Source organism: Lissotriton vulgaris, unplaced genomic scaffold, assembly GCF_964263255.1.
Source record: "Lissotriton vulgaris unplaced genomic scaffold, aLisVul1.2 SCAFFOLD_1306, whole genome shotgun sequence".
Classification (NCBI taxonomy): Eukaryota; Metazoa; Chordata; class Amphibia; order Caudata; family Salamandridae; genus Lissotriton; species Lissotriton vulgaris.
The window spans coordinates 402,316-424,586 of record NW_028248091.1 but is presented as its reverse complement, the minus strand read 5'-3'; the positions used below and the strand labels follow the sequence as shown (position 1 = coordinate 424,586).

The 22,271-nt window shown below is 43.6% G+C and overlaps 1 protein-coding gene across 1 annotated transcript in view; it reads left to right on the top strand.

The window, feature by feature from the left end:
- The window catches only part of LOC147664935 (solute carrier organic anion transporter family member 1A2-like), a 569,665-nt gene that overhangs the window by 256,793 nt on the left and 290,601 nt on the right, over positions 1–22,271 (top strand). Inside the window, exon 6 of the mRNA XM_086949878.1 lies at positions 6,446–6,608. Coding sequence (XP_086806004.1) covers positions 6,446–6,608 — 163 coding nt within the window. The remainder of the gene's footprint in view (positions 1–6,445; positions 6,609–22,271) is intronic.

Here is a 22,271-nt window from a genome sequence, read left to right as displayed (position 1 = left end):
AGGCATTGGCGTTGAGGCTGGGAGCTCTATGCGGGTTGGAGGCAATGCTTTGTATAGCCATTGTTTTGCCATGCTTGGGATTAGTTGTTCCAGGCACCATTGCAGAGGTGGTTTTTGCTGTTCCAGTGGGGATGGAGATGCCTGTAAGTGAGGGGTTGTTGGCTTGGAGGAGGAAGAGAATATCTGATTCAGAGAAATGATTTTGAGATCTGGAGGGTCTAGATTGAGCATTAGCATCGGGAGTGGAAATCCAGTCTTGGCTTGGGTGTTTCTTTGAGCTTAGATACAGGATCAGAATGTGGTTCATAGGTCTTGTGGAGGGGAGGAGGAGGGTTTTACGCTAGGGTGGAGGTAGAGAGGTCCCTAGAAAGGGGACAATAAGGGGGGACGTCTCTGGCGGAGGTTTCCGTCTCTGCTGTGCAGGCGAGCACTGTAATATATCCCATTGAAGTCAATGGGATAAAACACAGTTAACACTGGGCTACTTGCAGGGTGAGTTCAAACAAACCCTCTTGTGGAAACAGTTCTGAGGGTCCCTAGACCAAGACTCAACAGGCGTAACTTTGTTACCTTGCCCAGGGAGCCCGAGTGCAGAGGTTACTTGACTGTCCTTAATGCTGACGGGATCTCTGGGAACTGTCAAAAATACAGCACTTGACAAAACGACACTTGGTGATGGAGTTACACTCTACACTCGGAGAGTAGAGGACTTTGGTATCCCAGGAGCTGGGTTCAACAGCTGTATCTTCACTTCTGAGCCAGGCGGCTCTGGGTGCAGAGGTAATCTGGCAGCTGTCAATCACAGGATGGTCGGGCCAAAGATGCTTTAACACACACTCAACGACACCACCCTGAGGATGCAGGGGCACAGCAGTGGGGTTGTTGTTGTCATTGGTCACTGTTGCTGTCAGTTGCTGTGAGCTGGAGAAGTCACTTCAGGGGTTGGTTGCCCTGCTGGCGACTAACAAGCCTTGGCTGTGGCAAAAGTAATCCACTGGTACTTCAACAGATGCAGGTCGGCAGGGGTACAGTAGCGGCTCACAATTTTGTGAGAGAATAGCCTACACACCTCTCTTGCAGAACACCACCTCCTTTTGGACTTACTCTTGACAGGCCCACTGGGTTGCAATTCTTGTAACGCAGCATGATGATTCTTCTGCAGGCTGCAGGAAACATGTTTAACCAGTCCAGGAGAGTGTGCTTTGGTTCCTGGCATCCACTGGAGTCCCTCTTGCAGGGAGCAATAAGTTTAAGCTAGCAACACAAGATGATAACACAATTCCAGTATATGGTCTCTTCAGGACACTTAAGTGTTCTATCTTTGCGCTGCGGCAAAGTCCAAAGTCCTGTTGTCGGTGTTGTTTTCTGTTTTGTGCCTCTTCTATGATTCAAACTCAGAACTAGAGTTCTGTTGTCAGGGGTGTCTCTTAAGTCCAAGTTTAGTAGGTGTTAATCCGCCCCTGAGTTGACAACTTCCTGTGGGAGTATGTCACATTTCTACCCAGTACTCAGTACACACTATTTCATGGTCTGCCAAAGTGGTAGAACCCTTCTTTGGATTACAGACCTCCAAGCCCACATTAAAGGTGTGGCTAGCCTTCTAGGGGTGTACGCCTCCTGACTCTAATCTTCCCTCCTGATGGAATGGACAAGGGGGAAGAGCTTTATCCTTGAGTGGGGGGACAGGAAATTACATATCAAGAGTGGGGAAGTCTATGAAGCTCACCACCATGATGGCTCTTTCACTAGCCATCCTGGGAGGGTGGAGGTGTGACCTCCATCCTGCCTAGGTTCTTTGTCTCCCATCCTGTGAACGTGCTACAATGACCAGCTGGAGGGCAGCCCCTTGTCTTGATACCAAATGGTTTTGTGAAGCCCGCCAAGTCACTGGGTCTCTGTATCTTAGGGAAACCCACTAAGGGTAGTACCCCTGTACATGCCAGCTCACCGTTGACACTTGCATCATGTCATAGGTTAAAAAGCACATTGTTTGAGGCCAAACATGACACAATTCGGTGGTACCTTAATGCAGCTGATTATCGCAAATTTGCTCGGTAGCCAGCCCATGTTATTCTATGTACCAGTGGACACTCACAGTAAATCCAGGCTTTACAGGGTTACTGTGGGGATCAATATATGTGTGAATATATATATTCACACCATTAATATAATGCACCCTACCTTTTGGGCTATGGAAGGCATACCTTAAGGGTGACTAACTTATATTAAGCCAGCGGTATGGCTCTGCACTACATGGTGCATGTGCTCTTCTTGAGCAGACAGGCTGCTTGTGCAGGGCTGCAATGGCAATCCTGCAGTGTTATATTTACCTGGGTCACACAGGGGGGCGCAATAAAGGGCTGCAGCCCTCATGTCCTGGGTACCTCGGGTGCCATTTACTAGGGACTTACAAGAAGTGATGGGTGCCTTGCCAATTAGGTGTATAAATTAAACATTTGTAGTTTAAGTGAAAAAACACTAGCACTGGGGTACGTATAGCAGGTCTCAGTGCACTTCCAGAACTATAAAGACAACATCTAGAGCAAAAAGTGGGGGTGAACATGACAAAAAGGGCACTTTCTAACATAACCCCCTCCCAGGCAAAAGATGTTGAACACTAACCTCCCTCATGGTGGTTCTCATCTTCTAAGTGGGAAAACCTGGAGAGACCATCGGCATTGACATGGTCAGTCCCTGGTCTGTGTTCCACTACAATGTCAATTCCCTAGAGGGAAATAGACCACCTCAATAACTTGGGGTTCTCTCCTCACAGCTTCATCAGCCACCTGAGAGGCCTCTAGTCATTTGAACTTTGAAGTGAGTCCAAAACAAGTATGGTCCTATCTTATTCAGGGACCAAACCACAGCTAAAGCTTCCCTCTAAATGGCACTCCAATGCTTCTCTCAAGAGATAAGTCACCTGCTAATGTAGTCAACTGGTTGATCCTGGCTCTCATCATTGGTCTGTCACAACACTGCCCCAAACCTTGTTCAGAAGCATCTGTTTGAGCAATGATCTGTTTCCTATAGTCTGGTGCTTTTAGGACAGGTGCAGAGCATTTTTGCTTTCAGGGTATCAAAGGTTTTTTGACAGCCTGTCATCCAAATGAGTGTCTTTGGCTGTTTCTTTGAGGTTACCCTAGTGAGAGGGACAACAATGTTACCATACCCCTTGACAAACTTGCTATAGTAGCCAGTCAGGTCAAGGAAAGCCCTGACCTGGGTCTGTGTATTTGGAGCCTCCCAGTCCAGAATAGTCTGGATCTTGGGTTGTAGAGGTTTTACCTGGTCTCCACATACAAGGTGGTCAAAGTACACAGCAGTACTCTGCCCAATCTGGCACTTGCTTACCTTGATCGTGTGGCCTGCCGGATGGAGGGTCTGCAAAACATCTCTGAGATGGACCAGGTAATCCTTCCAGGTGGAGCTAAAGAAAGCAATATAATCTAGATAAGCTGGACTAAAGTCATCCAGGCCTGAAATAACTTGATTCACTAATCTCTGACAAGTGGCAGGTGCATTTTTTAATCCAAAGGGCATCACCTTAAATTGAAATTGGCCCTCTGGGGAGGAGAATGCTGATCTCTCCTTTGCTTTTTGGGCCAAGCCAATCTTCCAATACCCTGACATCAATTGAAAGGTGCTGAGAAATTTGGCTGCCCCCAGCTTATCAATCAGCTCATCTACCCTTGTAATGAGATCAGCATCCGTCTTAGTAACGGCATTTCAACCTCTGAAATTCACACAAAACCTCATCTCCATCTTGGCACCCTTTTATTGAGGTTTGGGGACCCGTACCACTGGGCTGGCTCAGGGACTGTCAGAGGTTTCAATACCCCAAGCTCTTGCAATTTTATACCTCAGCTTTGACGCTGGCCTTGACTTGGTCAGACAATCTGTATATCTTGATCTTTGCAGGGAGGCTGTCACCAGTGTCCAAATCATGGGTACACCATTTTGTTTGTCCAGCGGTCAAGGAAAAGAGCTATGAAAACTGTCTGAGGACATTCCTGCGACCAGTCTGCTGCTATGCAGTGAGAGTATCAGATAAGACTACACCACCACTGTATCATCTTGAGGGATTATTGACAACAAATCCAGAAGAGGTTCAGTCTCCTACTCCTGTCCTTCATCAGTGAGACTCAGCATGGTCATGTCAGCTTTCTCTTGGTGTGGATTTAGGTACATTGTCAGGGAAGTACTCACAAAGGCCTCCTAGGGGTGGCTAAGTCAACCGTGTAGGTGACCTTCCCTTTCTTGAACACAATGGGATAGGGCCCGGTCCACTTGTCCTGGGGGGCCCTGGGAGCCACAAGCTCCAACACCCACACCAGCTTACCTGGTTGATACTTAACCATGGTTGTCTTCTGGTCATACAAGAGCTTTGTGAGCTCCTGACTGGTCTGCAGATTCCTGTTTGCCTTCTTCATGTAATCTGCCATGGGTGAGTATGGCCTAGCACATAATCCATTATGTCCTGATGAGGTTGTTTGAGAGGCTTCTCCCAAACTTCTCTCACCAAACTTAGAAAACCTCTTACAGGGTGTCCAAACAGAAACTCAAAGGGGCTGAAGCCAACCCCCTTCTGAGGAAACTCCCTGTATGTAAAGAGGACACATGGTAACAATACTTCCCATGTCCTCTTGAGCTTGAAGGGGGAGTCCTTGAATCATGCCCTTAATGGTTTTGTTGAATCCCTCCACAACGCCATTAGTTTGGGGGTGATAACGGGTTATGAATTTGTAATGAACACCACATTCATCCCACTTAGCCTTGAGGTATGGGGACATGAAGTTGGTCTCTCTATCTGAGACCACTTCCTTAGGAAACCCAACCCTGGGGAAGATGTCAAGGAGGGCCTTTGTGACTGCAGAAGCAGTTGCAGTCCTAAAGGGGATTTTCTGTGGATATCTAGTGGCAAGGTCCACTAATACAAGGCCAAATCTGTAACCAGATGCAGTAAGAGGATCTAGGGGACCAACCATGTTGATCCCTGCCTTCTCAAAGGGAGTCCAAACCGCTGGCAGTGGGAATAAAGGATCCTTTGTTGGAGCCCCTGTCTTCCCACTGGCCTGACAGGTCTCACAGGAGCAACAAACCTCTTTAACTTTCTCAGACATCTGGGGACAATAAAAATGGATGACTATACTTTCCCGGATCTTAGTTTGTCCTAGGTGACCAGCAAGGAGGATATCATGGGCCAAAGTGAGGATGAATTTTCTGAATGCTTGGAAGACCACCAGTCTCTGCGTTGTTCCTGGTTTGGGAGCCCTGGCCTTAGCATACACAAGTCCATCCTTCTAATAGACCCTATGTGTACCAATCAGATCTCCCTCTTCTTGCCTGGCAGCTTGCCGCCTAAGTCTCTTAAGAGTTGGGCATACTCTTTACTCTGCACACAGGTTCTCTCTGGAGGGTCCTCCTGCAACAAGAAACTCTGCCAGGCAGAGGCGTCTCCTCTATTATGGCGAAGGAGCATCACCACATGCTGCCAGAGCAGCAGGCACACACATTAATAAAATGTTAATAAATAACATTTTATTAATGTGTTTTTAAGGCTTGCGCTGCTACAGTGTGATGGCAGGGGTGGGGCTGATCAGTGTGATTCCACTAGTAATACAGTCCCCTGCCAGTAAGCAGGTTAGATTGGCTGGCTGCCTAGAGCTGACCAATCTGACCCTACACACTTCTGAGCCTGCAATCCTAAGGCTGAGAAACAGCGGATGGATTACAGCTGCAGGCCCCCAGCCTCAAAATGAGTGCTGGGTTAGCCTGCTCAAGCCAATCCAGAATGGCGGGAGTGTTCACAACCAGCGTAACACCCAATAGTTAGACTCCTCATCAGCAACAAATCGAGTCAAAGGATAATGTTCAATGGTCAATATGGATGGGAAAGTGTTCACCCAACAACAACCCAAATATTAAGTTCTTAGAGTGGCACATAATGATTCATTGGGTCGAAATTCCTGGATGCATGGTACTCTCCCATATTTATCATACAGGGCTTGACAGTTACCCAACACTGGTCAATAGGTGCCATCAGGGAGGACACAGCTATTCTTCTCAACCTCCACAATAATTCAACTCCTGTAAGGGACCATTTTCAAATATAAACAAAAAATAAAAGAAGATGTATTCTGTTATTGTACATAATTGAACACTAACACATTTAGGAACAACAATTCTCAGAGCCATTTGAAAAAATACACTAGTCACATTAAACATCAGGTGATACAGTCCTTTTCCTAGTTTATGTGCTAAAATACAATAAATGTAATTTGCATAATAAATTAATCGATGCATAAACATCACTAATGCAGTACTTAAACTGAGTGTACCTAATTGTATGTAGATACATATACATTGGGAAAGGCTACCTAAATGTTACTGTAAGACTGTGTGTGCACTTCAGCGGCTATCACAATTATTCCTTCATGACTTTTAGCACTTCCCAGGTTTCAAATATGGACATTTTGCTTTCTGAGTGCAATGTTAACTGCGGCTGCACAACAGCTATATGGGACCCTGTTTGTGGAGCCAATGGACTGACCTACGCTTCTGCTTGTCTTGCTGGCTGCGACTCATCCAGCTGGTCTGGAAAACAACTAGTAAGTTTATACTTTATGTTATGCAATTTAATTTTCTTTCATAATGACGCATTTCCAAAACGAAAGTGAATCAACATAATTACTTTCTAACAAGTAATGCAAGTTGTGAGAAAGTCGAAATAAAGCCACTGGAAAGCCATAAGTTGAGAGAAATTATTCCGATTTGTTGACAAATCATAAGTACACTCTTCTGGAAATCCAGGGTAGAGCAACTAATAATGCTAAAGCTGTCATGGGCTTGCCCCCCTAATAACATTCAATTGCAGTGAGACTTTCCCCATGTAATTCCATAAAGCAATTCTATCTTGTTGCTATGTTCTCCCTTTTTTATGCTTTGATCTTCTCAAGTTTTTGATCTCTTTGGTGTGAGTTCTTCCGTCAAGGAGTCCAGCAACAAGCACTCTGTTTAAAAGGAGGACGTGTTGGCACTTCCAACTGAGACTTTGGTAAATCAACGGCCTAAGCACCAAGGTCTGCACAGTTTTAGAAAGTACAAATATGTGTTGTACGTGTGAAGGACAATCAGTGACGTCCCTGATTTCCAGACTGACATTTATATTTTGTCAAGAAATCACAAACAGCTCCATCTTCCTCCTTTGTGTCCATCATCTTTAAGGCTTGTTCTCTTGCTCCTTCTCTTGAAAGGGACAGTGGGATATATTTTACCTGAACTCCTATAAATCGAAAATTGTATCAACTGATGCAAAGTATGCTTGGGAAGTTGGATACTTTTATGTTAAATTACCCGAGTGCCCATATGAATAATAGATGACTGATTTTCCTCTTTCGAGCTCCCTGCTTGACAGACTCTCTGAAGACAGTTGCCTGGAGCAAAAAAACAAAGGGGCATATCATCAAGAGGGGGCGATAATTATAGCTAAGCGCACTTAGCGCTAGTATAATTATCGCCACCCAACTCTGAATTTTATTGCAGAGATAGCGTGCTATCAGCAACGCTTATCTCCAAAATTCAGAGTGCAAGCTGCCTAACTGTGTGATTATCGCTGGAAATGGAGCGATAATTACACAACTTTTGGGGATAGTTTGCTGATAGGGCCTCACATACTTAACCATGATATCCACCTTCCATAGGATATAATGGCTAAGTCAGTTTTAAAGCAGGCGTAAGGAAAGTAACGATAACAGAGATTATCGCTACTTTTCTTGTCTCTATGCTGCTTTGCGTGAGGCTTGATAATAAGAGAAATGTTGCTTAGCGACATTTCTCCCATTATCCTGGGAGGAACGCCCACTTTGCATCTCATTAGAGATGCAAAGCTGGGCGTTGAGGGAAAGGGCGAAGAAGCATGAATTCACGCTAATAGGGCGTTAGAGTTATCGCCGCTTTTCGTCCGAAAACGGACGCAAAAGCAGCGATAAGTTTTTTAACGCTCCCTTCTTGATGTGCCCCAAAGTAACTCTTCTGCTGTCTGCATGATAGCAATCTGTGAAGAGAATTGTCTTCTACGCAGCCTGTAACTCTAAGCCCAGAAAGCTGCCTACATGACTAGAGGCACTTGTCTCTAGCATCCCCTGGAAATTAAGGTGCCAGTGCTGCCCAGTGAAGGCGACGTACTTTGATAATTTAAATCTTTATTTCATAAATGTATTGCTAATTTAGGGCTAGCCTGCATACATTGAAATACACTCTCAGTCTCACAGTCTGATCCATCCAAGCTAACCTCCAGTGAGTACCTATGCATCAACATCACTAGCAATGACTGCCCAATATGCAAACTACACACATTCTACCGCCCCATGGAGACAGTATTTTCTTCATTGAACAATTAAAGGAAATTATCTCATCCAATGATGACACCTTAGTATCCCAAATACTCCTGGTAGATTTTAACCTTCACTGGTCTAACACAAATGATCAAGCTGTAAACTGTCAAAAAACCTTCCTTTTGGAGCACGAGCTGACACAATATTGTAAAATTCCAACTCAGAACAAGGGTGAAGCACTGGACCTCATCATCTCCAAAGGAAAAACCATTGCAATAGTTGCCATTATCCCATGTGATTGGTTTTACGCGGCCAGGGCGACTAACGCTGGACGCTGGGGATCACGGTTCGAGCCCTGGCTCCGGCGGCAGGGGTCTGCCCAGCACCTTTCGACTCTGGGCAATAGCTCGCTTAATCTTCCCAACAGCCCCCAGCACTGAGATACCCGTTCGCGGGTGATTTGTGCAAGATACAAGTACTGGATTTACATTTACATTTACTGTATCTTCTTCCTAATTAATAATGGGGTATCACCGAAAAGGGTCCAACTCAAGAAAATAAAACAATAGAAAAGGAACCGTAGGAATTTTTAACTCTATGGATCTTGCAACCCACTGTAGAAAGGCATTGCCTCCCCAGTTGGTCAAGTCAGAAGTGCATGGACTTCTATAACACCACCATCGCTGGCATCCTGGACAAAATCGCCCCTCTACAACAAAAAAATGCCTCTATCAAAATCTCCAAACCTTGGTTCAACGACAACCTAAACTCTGAACGCTGCAACGTAAGTTCAGATGAAAGAACGTAGAGATCAGTACCCTCCACTGAACATCTAATTCACCTTAGAGCGGTCAGGAACATCTAAAACAAAAAAATCAGAACTGAAAAGCTGACTTTTTCCGAACACAACTCAATGAAGCAAAAAGCTGCCCCAAGAAACTGTTTGAAATTGTTAAACAACTTTGAGCAAGTCACCCAGCATATCTGACCTCGACGACGGCGTTCCATCTAGCGACATGTTGGCGGACTTCTTCACTGAGAAAACGAAGAGCATCAGTATTGATCTAGAAGCAAGGAAGGCTTTTCTCCCTTCAGCAGAGTGGGCTGATCCAGCTCACCATGAGATGCACAGCCTCCCAGTACTGGCACCAAGAACAATGCCTCTTGGTTCCCCCTCCAGCGAAAGAGATATTTACAACACTCTGCGGGTTACCCACTCATGTAATCATTTCTCTGATCCACTACCACCACCCATCCACAAAGACATCAAGGATACCATCCTCCCTTTTTGGACAAGGATTATGAATGCCTCTCTATCACAAGGCATGATTCCAGACTGCTTAAAGTATCACAGATCTCCTCGTATTGTAAAAAACCCTAATGCCGATAGAGCTAATCGCAACACTCATTAAATTGCTGGAAGAATGCATGCAGATGCAACTTTGTGCACCCATGGAGTATTTCCAGTGTCTGGCCCAACATCACTCCAGATTTCAAAGAACTTGTCCAGAGTCCTGGTGTTTTGAAACAATAGGTAAAAGACGAGGAGAAACTACGCCAATCACGGGGGATGCCTAGGTAGCTGGTATACTTCTGGGAAGACTTTGTTGGCCTGTGGTGGTTCTGAGAGGATCTCTACAATTTGTTCCACTAAAACTAACATCTCTGTGACCAGTCCTAAAAATGTATGTCTTAGCAAACATTGTTCCTTTGGACAGAAAGGACGTAGCAATGCCCATCTGAGAAACTCCTCTGATAGGGGAAGTGCCTCATTCCACTGTTTCTAAAACAATCAAACTCGTGGCGGAATATCTGAGAACTGAAAGAAGAAGAACAGTTGTTATGATGTGGGGGAACTAACTGTGAGGCCGGGTTTTTAAATAAAGCCTGAGCACTCAAACGAGGGAGGAGAGTGGTCCAGTCTGACTGAGCCAATGTATCGATTTTCCTCCATAATGGACTATTTTACATTCAAGAAGGCTCTCTCTCTCTCTCTCTGTCTCTCTCTTTCTCTCTCGCTCTCTTGCTCTCTATCTCTCGATTTCTCTCTCTCTCCCTCCCTACCTCCCACAGAACCCATGTAATAAAATACCAGACAGCTGCATTGTCTACTGTAGAAAGTGTTCCTCTCACAGAGTACCTGGTCTGAGAGGTTTTGGCTTGTGGTGGCCTTCCTGTTGAAACAATGAACTCCTATTGGCTGTGGTGTAATCACAGGAAGGGCCATGCCTCCTTGCACTATATCAACATTCAATGGCCACTCAACCTTGCGCAAAGCATCTTCAATAGACAATGCAGAGGTTAACATCATTTATTAAGGTTTGTTATGTGCCTGTTAACACAGGATAAAGATATTGGTCGAAATATGCCCTTGTGTGTGAATAGTATCTTATTTTTTCCGGGTATGCTTCATTCAATATCCCTGCAGGTTTTTAAATGGTAATTTCATTCATGGATATATTGAACTATTTTCATAATGTCCTTTCTATGACTCCATACAGAAAGCTGGAGATCTTGTTATCAATACTTTAACAAGAAGTATATAGACCGATTTAGAGGGAGTGGCCTTTAAGCGAACACTCTTCAGTTATTTGTGTTCATGTGTTTTTCATGGTTTGCCGTTGCTTGTAATACTTGTGGAAACTCTATGCTGCCCTCGAACTCCCCGTCCCAGGCATGGATCTTTTGTGCATTCGTAATGTGAGGAGCAGAGGACAAGTGGCTCAGCCACTCTATTGTGGCAGTACCAGCAGGACATAGGCTCCCAGAAGTGTCCAGAGTTTGGTTAAGTCCCTTGGCTTTCAGTTGCTTTTTCTCTGTGTTTGAGCCACCTGTTCTTGTGTCTGTTTCTCTCGATTTGGCAATTTTAGGCTATTTTTCGGACTAGTGCCTGCCATTCAGTTTGCCTGTAGGCCGTTTCCCATCAGGGGAGTCTTGTGATGAATGTGGCAGGGTGGGGGTGACTCAAAGCAGGGGCAGTGGCTGGGGCAGGTGGGTCTGTATAGGGTGAGATGGGGAAAGCCCACCTGGGAGCCTCTAATCTGAGAGTAAGCAGTGAGAAGGCCTTCAGTGCAGCTTGTGACCCCCTGGGGCTGGAGTTGAGACAGCATTGGAAGTATCAGGAGAGGGATTGAAGTCAGGGAAGCATACCTAAACGAAACTGGCGTGGCAGAATCAGAGTGGCTTTATATCGCTTGAACTAGCCAAGGGAAATTCTCATTGCTCCCGCAGAGAGCCTTTTTAGGGCAGTACTTATTGTTAGTGTTCTAATAAGCATTTTGTCCAAAAAATGATTGTTAAAAAACTGCATAACAGAATAATAATCCTAGGTCCTTTAAGAAATTGAAATGGGTTTAAAAATTCCAAGCAGGCTTGTAGATGAGCATCTAATGTCAGAGATTTGGCTGGCCTGCCTCAAATTTCTTTATTTGTTTCTAAATCAGGTGATGAGAAACTGGCCACAAATTCTAGGGTGCCACTTTAATCCCAAGAGAGCATCATGTGTCAGCAGAATTCATTATTGGATAGTTTGGAACTGGTCTCCTCTGCAGGGTCACCCCTCAATGTTTTGCCTTTAACATTTCCGTTTTGCTGAATTTATTTTTGCTGTCTCTGTGCACTTTACCATAGCTAACCAGTTCTAAAGTGTTTGTGCTCTCTCCTTTGAACATGTTGAAATTGGCCAACTGGCACATTTAGTTAACTTATATGTTCTTAGTAAAGTGGCACTACCGATACCTAGTGCATGTAAATAAAATGCTACTAGTGAGCCTGCAGCCCATATTGTGTCACCCACTTAAGTAGCTATTTGACACGTCTCAGGTCTGCCATTCTGTATGCAGTTTTACACTGACATTTTGACCTAGTAAAACAACCTTTTGCAAGGCCTATACCTTCCTTTTCAATACATATAATTTGCCCCTAGAATATGCCCTATACAGTCCATAGGGCAGGGTGCATTGTATTTAAAAATGTGGACATGTACTTCTAAGCTTTACATGTCCTGGTAGTAAATAAACTCACAAATTCATTTTACACAAGTGTGAGGTACGTAGGAAAACATTAGGTCACTTTAGTACATTCAATAAGTGATAACATTTAAATTGGAACAGACAGAAATGTTGTGTTTGCCCTCGGGTAAATTGTTTAAAACTCTCTTTAATGGTAAAGTCGGATTTTAAGTCGCAAATCTGAAAGTCCCTGCTTTAGAAATTTGCCACTTTCTTTTCCTACCCACTTGGTGCTTGGCCCTGGGTCACATGACTAGGTGTAGTTGACAGTTGACCTTTGTATATTCCTCCCAGACAGTAGAACAATAGGGGGACTGGATGTTGGCAGGATGGGCCATCCTGATTCAAAGAGATTGCCTCAGCCCACACACAAATAACGACACTAGCCTTTTGCGTTTCCAGACACAGTGGAGAGAGGGCAGGGAGGTAGGAAATTTCAGATGTATTGGGAAGTCTGGATGTTTGTCCAGTTTTAAGGTTAGCACCAGGTATTAATTTTGGACTCTCAGACAAACCTTTCAGATCACTTCTGGACGTATGGAAGAGTCAGAAGAAGAACTGTTGTGCTTTTTTGCTGCTCGAAGACGGTCCTGTTTTCCTGCTGCAAGAAGGATGCCCTGCTGCCCTGCTCACTGAGTAAGGAAGACTGGGCCTGCTCCTTGTGCTCAGACCTACCAGAGTGACTCCAAGGGCTAGCTGACTGGCCTCCTGTTCTTAGCGACAGGGATGTAACAAGCTCTAGAGACCTGCCCTGCATCTGTCCTGCTGCCCATACTCAACTGGACCTGCATGTGCCATGTTGTTAGTTTCTGCTGGAGGAAATCATGATCTCCAAGAGGAACCCCCTCAGGTCCTAGACTCTTGCCTGGGAGCAGCATGTACCCCTGGCCCAATTTTGGGTTTCATCAGAACCGATGCCGTGCACCGCAACTTGCTGCAGCGCAATGCAGGGCCTCACAAATTATAGCACTTTGCAGCCCCTTAAGGATGGCCTCATCGGAACACCACAAAGCAACTCAATGAAGGACTTTGTATTGCACCCCACACAGCTCCTCATCAGAACCAACTTATTATGACGCAGCCTGAGACAGGAGCTCATATCACAGCCCTCTCAGCTTCTTGTTGGTACTGACAGAGTGTGGCACATCAAAGACATAAGGTACAATTCTCAGTGGGACTAACCTGGTCCCAGTACCTGGCCCACATTCCAGTGAGTCAGCTTGAACTTGTGAGTTTGTCCCAGACTGGTACGACCAGACAGCCACATTTGACGCTTTGTGCTTTAAGGAGCTATACTTAACTTAAAACATTGAAATGGTATCTTGCCAGTTCTACTGATTTGTCATTTTGCTGTCAAATTATTTACTAGATTTTACTCTTTTTTTCTAAATTTCTGTGAGATTTTTTTTTCTTTTGTGTTTTCACGTTTTTACTCTTTGTGTGCTGCATAAACACTTTACACAATGCCTCTGAGTTAAGTCGGACTGATTTTGTGCCAGGTTACTCAATGATTAAGTAGGTTAAATTATTATCCTTTTGTGGTTCACCCAGAAGTAATGTGTCTGGTGCTTGGGTAGGGTTTGACCCCGCCCCAACCAACCACCCAATTTCTTACAGGATACCTGTGAATCTTCTGAGCAATTAATTGTTGTTCCTACCTCAGGATAAAAGAAAAAGATTAATAGCGCAATAGAGGTGGAGTGTGAATTAAATCGGACTCCTTGCCCAAATCAACGTTGTCATGTAATTCCTACTGATCCGTAGGATCTGCACATTGTTTTGACAAAATAAACTAAGGGCTTGAAGTCAAGGCAAATTCTGGACACTCCTGCAGGATATGTTGGCCTATAGACCTGCTAGTTCACAGTGGCACTGAATGCCCCTAACCTACTAGAGAGTGAACAGTTTCTGGCAACCACTGAACATGACAACCCTGTTCACTTAGAGATCATGGAAACAGTACAGAATCTTTCGCTCAGTCACTCGTGCTCACTTATTCTCAGAGAATACACAGTGGGACATTTTCAATAATATTTATTGAAAGAACTTTATTCTTGCATAAAATACATGTGCTGCAATGATTAGCCGACGGACGCAAATAAAGGAGATTACAAGCAACAAAAGATTGAACAGAGGATACATTTCTACCATGATGCTGAAGCAATGTATGTATGCAGGAGTATATGCAATATGGTAATCTAACGTACTCTTATGATGCAGACCCTACACTCAGTGTACCTACAGTGTGTATGGGTGTAAAGCCAAGAATCCCCCCAAGGATTGATCAACCCCTTTACCTGATAGGAGAGAGTGAATGACCCCTTCTAGGTCTTGAGTATGACACCCATCACTGAATGTCAGACGGGTGCATGTGATTGCTCAGCATGCAAGGACCTTCGGTGTCAGCAGAACTGCCTCCTCTACCAAACTATCAGGATGCCTATTATTTATAATGAAAGCAGCCTTTGTGATGTACGCACTAGATTAATGATTTTATGGATATGTGGGTAGCGCTGTCACCTCATGGGTGAAGATAGGATGACTTTTATACCTAGTGCCTAGATTGGCCTAGACATGATGTTTAAGGCATCGTGATAATGCTGTGGGAAGCTGAATGTGTAATTAAATTATTTCAGACAACATTGTCATGCATTCAATTGTGTGCCAAAGTTCACCGCTGAAATGTAAGTATCTAGGACAATGTAAGGAATAAGCTGCCTTGCTGCATCAACCTAATCTGGGTATGGAACACCCACGGCTCAGGTTAAGGGTCGATATATAAAAGCTATGTAAAAAGCCAGTATATCATTCTATCATAAAACGGAAAAGGTTAAAATCTACTCTTTAATATTGTCTAAAAGCAAGCTTCCCTTTAAAATGTCCATAAAAGCTTTAAAGTCATTATACTGTTTGAAATCCTAAGCACTCTGAAAGCTATGGTGCCTAGAAATGTAAAAATAAAACAAAACTGTTTTGGGTGAATTTAGTTTATGAAACAAGCCAAGTTGTTCCCACACTGAAAAAGGTCAATTATTTAATGTGTTCTGGGTGGCAGATACAACATTGTTGTTGTTCATAAGCACCACCGATGATCTAAGAGGCGCACATTGAAGCATATTTATTGAGCAAAGGTGATTCCATGCAATTCTCATAGCAGCCGCTGAGGGAGAGATTGAATCTTGTATGCATATAGTAGAGCCGTTGTCCAAGTAACTAGGAGCCTAAGCATCCCAGGGTGGCTCAAGAAATGCATTCATCATCAATGGCACAACCAGTTGTGTTCCTAGGCATATGTCTAATATGCTTTAGTGGCCGCAAACCAGAGAGTAGAATACAGGTTGTAGGCACTTAAGCCAAACCAGTGCTCATACAGTTCTCACGGCATAGTAGTAGAAGCAGTGCTGTCTCCAGTCCAAATTGAACTGGGATATCCATTACGGAACAGAAAAATTCAAATAGGGATTTCCCGCCAAAAGTAGCAGGACAAGAGAGAGCCCTTCAAAAAGGCTTCCCAGCATGGAGTGTATAAATGATAGAATAACTCAAAATATTGTCTGAAAGGTGCTAACCAATCCAGAGCTGTCACATTTAAAAAAAACTACACTATTCCTCTAGTATCAGAAATGTTGAAGATACGATGGATGAGCTCCCCAAAATGCAGCCAGAAGTTAGTGTGGAGTGGTGTCTGTATATCAGATGAGGACCTTGCAATCTGTAGATCAAACATCTCTCTGACTGAAGTTAAGGCCACATCCTTGCTTTCAGTCTGCTAAGGAAATGGAAGCATGTGTTGGAAACATTTATCGAAGGCCACAATATGCCTCCCAAATTTTGCAGGTAGATGAAAACAGTACTTGTGTACAACATGTGACTTAGAAATTAACCGTCACCAGATAAGCGATACCCTGTTCCATTTCAAATCAACCTTGATCTTTCAGCATCAAGTAGCTCCCATTCAAGAGCAGTTTAAAAACTGGGCGTATCACGGAAGCTGGGGTACCCTTCAGATAACAGGGCAAGTTCGCAACAGAAGCATTGCATGCCCCATGAAGAGAGCTATCTTTGCAAACTAAGGCCCCGCTTAAGGCTTTATCACAGTCGGAACCACTCAGCAAAATGTTTGTGTCCCCTTTGCTGCATTTAAACCTAACGGTAATTCCCAATACTGATGCACATAATCATGCCCTAGCGCTACGTATCTGCTGACCTGTTGGTATTGGAGTTAATATTGGAATTGAAAAGTTGTGACCCGTAGAGGGATATAACCATGGATAGTCCAGTCTGTGGATATTGTCTCTGCCACGGTAAAAGGTAATTGATCTAATTTTTCAATGTGCAACATGTTCCGTCAGATCATACTCAGAAAACAGGCTGATGGTGTTGTTGTAACACCTCAGCATGTGGCTAGAACATAGTGTTTGCAGGGTCGAGCTCAGTATTCCAATGGAACGTAATTGTGACCGTCCATGTTTTAAATAGACATGTCCTGCTGAGTTATTTCGATTGAGGAAGACACAATGTTGCTCAGTGAATTCATTGTGGATGATACATTTGTCATACCATCGTCAGCTAAAGCCTTTTTAATATTAACCCTGTCAATCTTGTGAAATCTCTCTGCAACTTCCTGCTGAGAAATCTTCCATAGCTCGTTGTATATTCCATACAAAATCACTTTTTGGACCCAGCAAGAAATCCCTAAGAGATACAGGACATCAGAAAGAAGGGACACATGTTGTTTCATATGGGAAAGTGTTGAGGTCTTCAGCCAATCTAGGAATAACTTCCCAACACTATATGATGACAACACCCCTGTGTGTTCTGATTGTACATAGGGCAGGCCTGGCCGGTTGATCTTAAACCCTGGCAAGTTACCCAGGAATCTAGACTGACATTCATATGTGTCTAGGGGCCAAATCAATCAACCCTGCTGATCAGAATCTGAAGTATTGTATGATCAATTTCAGAGCATGGCATCTAATGTATCCTCACTATACTTTGCCAATGTTCAAAGTGTTCAAATGTGGGAATGCGAAGTACGGTCAAGTCTTTTGCTTAGCTAAACCCAGACAGAAAGTCTGTTGTACCGTTTTATTTGGGAAAATGATTAGATGTGGTATAAGATATGTCTCTTGTCCCTAAACCTGCCAATCTCTTGTTCCCCAGCCAGATTTGGTGTCTCTTGTGTCATTCCAAAAGTCGAAACCCTGTATAGACAGTTGGGAAATAAAGGAAACAGAGTAAATCAGCTTGGTGTATGTGAGCATATTCTTCTTTGCAGATGTAGGTGCAAGCCTGTAGGAATAATAGTCTGAGTCTGATGTGTATAAACCAGAAAAAATAGGTAACCATAGGTAAACTTTCTTGCAAATGTATTTTAACTACCTTTGGGTAGTGTTGGGCAGTGTTCCTATTCTGTGTAATTATAGACTGCACATGGGATACTAGCTTTGTGTAAATAATTGTGACAATAAGGTTGCTAACAGAACAATTCATCATTAGAAAATGCTGCTGATTGCTCTAAATCTGAAAGCAAATTATGCACAGTTTCAATGTCTCCATCATCAGAGAATATACGAGGTGAGGATATCATGTAAAGAAATGTTAAACAAATATGGGATTTGCAAAAGTTCAGTAGGACCATACACATCATACGATACCCTGTTCCATACTATTCCATCAGGAACTAGAACCACCGTAATATTCACCAGGGAAAGGTGCCTCAGTTCCTGTTGCGATGATGCATGTGGTTTTAAAACCAACTTCACATTTCGGACGGCAGAGCGTTCTGGGAGATAATGTCCATTCAGAAGTAGAAAAAAGACAGTCACCAAACCAATCCAGAGTACCAGGAAAATTAATCCAATTGTAACCCAGATATGTACCCAGGGAGCAACAAGGTATGCCTTCTTCAGTCAGAAATAGAGAGAATAAAATCGTAGCTTGAAAGGGAGTGGCGGGTGGCGGTATTGGCCGTTCAGGTTCACTTAAATCCGATAAAACGTCATCATAAAGTAGCCAAACTCCATCCTGTCTATTTTTGCCAGCTCAGCAGTTTTTGTAAAACGGGGAGATGACTCAATTTGGGGTATGTTGACATAGACGTCACCAAATTTTTTCTTTGAATTTTTTGTACTTGTTGACTGTACAGTTATAGCTGTTTCAATAGGGAGAAGTATCATTTCATTGTTATTTACTGCTTCTCTTTGGAAAGTGGAGTCTTCATTTAATATTAAAGCTTTAATCTGCACTTCCTGTACCGTAGCGGGACGAGATCGGTGGCTACCTAGCAGCCCACATGGCCTACTGTTGGGAATCAGCAACATACTGTGGTTTGATCAGATTGATGGAGACAACCCTTTTGTCTCAAGACTGGCAAGAGGCAGAAGAAGTACAGTTCTGGTACCTTCAATAACTAGGAAAGGTACAGGGGCTCTGTAAGATGGCCCAAGTTCTTTCTTGTCCACTATTTTGTCTATGACCAGGTTCCCAATCTTCGAGACTAAGACAGGTCTTGCCGATACTGCCTTCTTCACTTCCTTTACAATGCATTCTTTTACATTGGATGCCATTACATCGCATTTTCAGAAACTACCTTTACAACGCATTCCATTACATCACATTATACCTTTACAACGCATACCATTACAATGCATACCATTACATCACAGATAAGGTAAGTGTTGGATAATATAGGGGTAATAATTACTATTCTAACTCCAGTGAGTGCAAAATTAGGGTGAGTGTTGGATAGTGTAGGGATAAAAATTACTTTTCTAAGTCCAGTGAGTGCAACAGTAGGGTAAGTGTTGGATTGTGTAAGGGTACTATGCGTTGTAATGGTAAGCATTGTAATGACTTGCGATGTAATGCCTGCGTTGTAATGACATGCGTTGTAATGACATGCGTTGTAGTGACATGCAATGTAATGGCTGCATTGTAATGACATGCTATGTAAAGGATGTTGCGATGTAATGACTGCTAAGTAAAGGTAGTGCGGTGTAATGACTGCGTTGTAAAGGTTGTTTCTCATCATAGTTGTTCCATCTACCCTCGTACTAGAACGAGTGATTGCAGCAAGGGCAGCAGTTTGCACTGCTGCCTTGATGGCTTCATGCGCCATTGAATTCCCTTCAACGTGAATGCCAACACGCGCATGTCTCAATTTATGAATAACATGGGCCCGTGGTAGGCCTTCTTTCAGCTTTGCCACTTGTTCCCAAAACATCTTGCGATTGATTGTACAACAATATGAACCCATTTTGGCCCCAATAGTGAAGGGATTCATTGTAGGACTGGACACAATAAAATGAATCACACACCATAAGTGTGGATAATATGTCATTTGTATTTTGGAGTGCCAGTAGCAGGGCTTTTAGTTCTGCCAAATGCTCTGTACAGTCCCCTAGAGACTGTGGGGACTGTGTGTGTGTTTTTTCAGGAAGAATCTTTCTGTCTCGCATGTGCCCTTTTACTATTGTGCATGCCGTGCAATATTGCTGTTTCCATCCTACTGCAGGTTAACAGATCCATCTGTATAAATGATGCATTCATATCGATCCAGAGACATTATTTGATTTGGCAGAGGAGATTTTTGTTCATACTGCAGGAATGCTTGTGTTTGTAATGTAGCATCAAATCTGTAGTCTAAATCTGTTGCGGAGAGAGAGTTAGGCCATTGAATCCATCTTGGAAGTAGAACCTTAGCATTCAGAATGCTTGCTTTAGTAACCGCCGCTAGCATTGGTACTGAGGTTATGACAATTTTGCGTTTTCCTTGAGCCAGGGCTCTCTTTGTCATTACAACAGTCTGTACAGCTGTGAGAATATTCTCAGCGGTGGCAAAACATATTTCAACATTTGTGTACAGATGTAATTTGTATGCTATAGGTACCGTATCACCTTCATTGAAAGTGATTTGGGTATACCCGGTTGATCTACCGACCAGGTTTGGGCATGGTTCGCAGAGTTTTCCTAAGCGGAATTCTGCGAAGTGACAAAAATCTCCATGGAGTTCCGCAAGTGGCGGAGTGCAGTGTGAACTACTGTTCGTACTGGTCTTCCTGCTGCTCGGGTAGAAATTCTACTTAGAGTTCATGTGTGCGAGTGGGGAAAAAACTGTGCTGCGCTATGAGTAATTTTCTGCACTCTGCGAGCTCCGTGGAGCGCAGAGTTAAGAAAACTCCACAAACTCTGCAAACGGAGCGGAGGTCACTGCGTGGGACCTACTAGCAACTATGCAGATTACCAGGTTAGTTGTGTTAACATGACTGTGTAAATACCTGGAAGCTATGGGACAGGTGGGCACCCTAGTACATCTCCTGTGGGACTGTGTTCATCTTCAGGCTTATTGAAAAACTGATATTAGACGAAATAGACGTGCACTTCGACACAGAGATTCCACGATTTCCCTCATATGTCCTCCTGGGCCTACCCACTGCGCTCCCGCAGAAGCGGCCTGATAGCTATAGCACTGGGTTCAGCAATGCAAAATATACTTACGCACTGGCGGATGACCCACGTCCCAACCTTCAGTGGCAGGCTCCACCATCTGTGGCAGGTTTCTGGTATGTCGCTGACGATGGCAGGGGAGGTATCTAGGTATGACGAGCTGCGGCAGCCCTTCTTGTCCTTGTTGGCCTCTGAATTTCAGGACGTCACCTGTCCTTGATACCTCAGCTTACTGCGGCTCTCAGAAATGGTACAGGTGTCGCAAGGATAGAATGTACGAACGGCCTAGATAGTATAGGAGTTGGACTTGGAACACGGGTGGGGGGGTATTGGGGGAGGGAGAGGTTTGGGGGGGTTTCTCCTGTAATGGCATGAACTTGCTCCAGTGCGGATATTGTCAGCCTGTTTTTTCGAGACCTGGATCTTGCATTGATAGGCGATACGATGTCTAACCTGCATGTTACCCTGTTATATGTGCTGTTAAAAATCTCAATAAAAAAGATTTAATACTAAATACCTGGAAGCTAGCATGTAGGCTTATACGAAACGTAAAATATCAATATGTTCTTGTGTCCTGTGTTGTACTGAAAAGTCAAGTCTAATGAAGCCGTAGAATGGTTTTACTTTTTCTGCGTAATCCAAAATGTAAGTCCTGCCAAACTATTAAATTCCTAAAATGGATTGTAGTCTTTTCAGAGTTGTTGGAGGTTGTCGCAATGCACATTTTTATAAAATATGTGTCGGCAGGTTTTTGCCTTCACTCGTATCCAAGGAACAGGACACAGAGGTGTGCTACTTTTGATTTCTTGAAATTAAATTTGCAGCCCAGATAAGCAAACCTCACTATTATGTTTTTCACTCTAGCCAAATGTTCCATTAATTTGTAGACTGTCAGATAAATATCTTCTACAAAGAACACTTCCTCCTCATCAATACTTTGAAGTAACTCTGTTATTCTAGTTGAAAACAGCCCAGTCCAATTCTTACACCCTTGTGGCAAATGACAAAATTTCTGCTGAGACCGCAGCTCAACAAATGAAGTCAAATATCTAATTCCAGGTGCTATATTCTGACACAAAAAAACATTTGAGATGTCTAGTGTTGTTTTGTATTTCTTCCGCACAATGTTATTCATCAGTGCGGCGCTCTATGCATTCTGTACCGTAAATATGCATATGGGTAAAGTTAAATGTCTGTGATCTAAGACTAAATGATATTGGGTTTTATTATAAGAAACAAAGGATTGTTCACAGAAGAGTTGCAATTTTCTATTGCACCCTGGTACTCAAGTTGATCTAAGATCTCCCTGACTTGTTTATTTGTTTCAAGTTTAATAGGGTTAAGGGATTGGGGGATCTTTGGTTGAGGGATCATTTTTAATGGGATCTTCTGATGAGGAGACTCATTATCCAAACCAACATGATTGCGGTATAGAGCAGGAGCTAAAGCAGACACCCACTTAAGCACATATACATTTTAT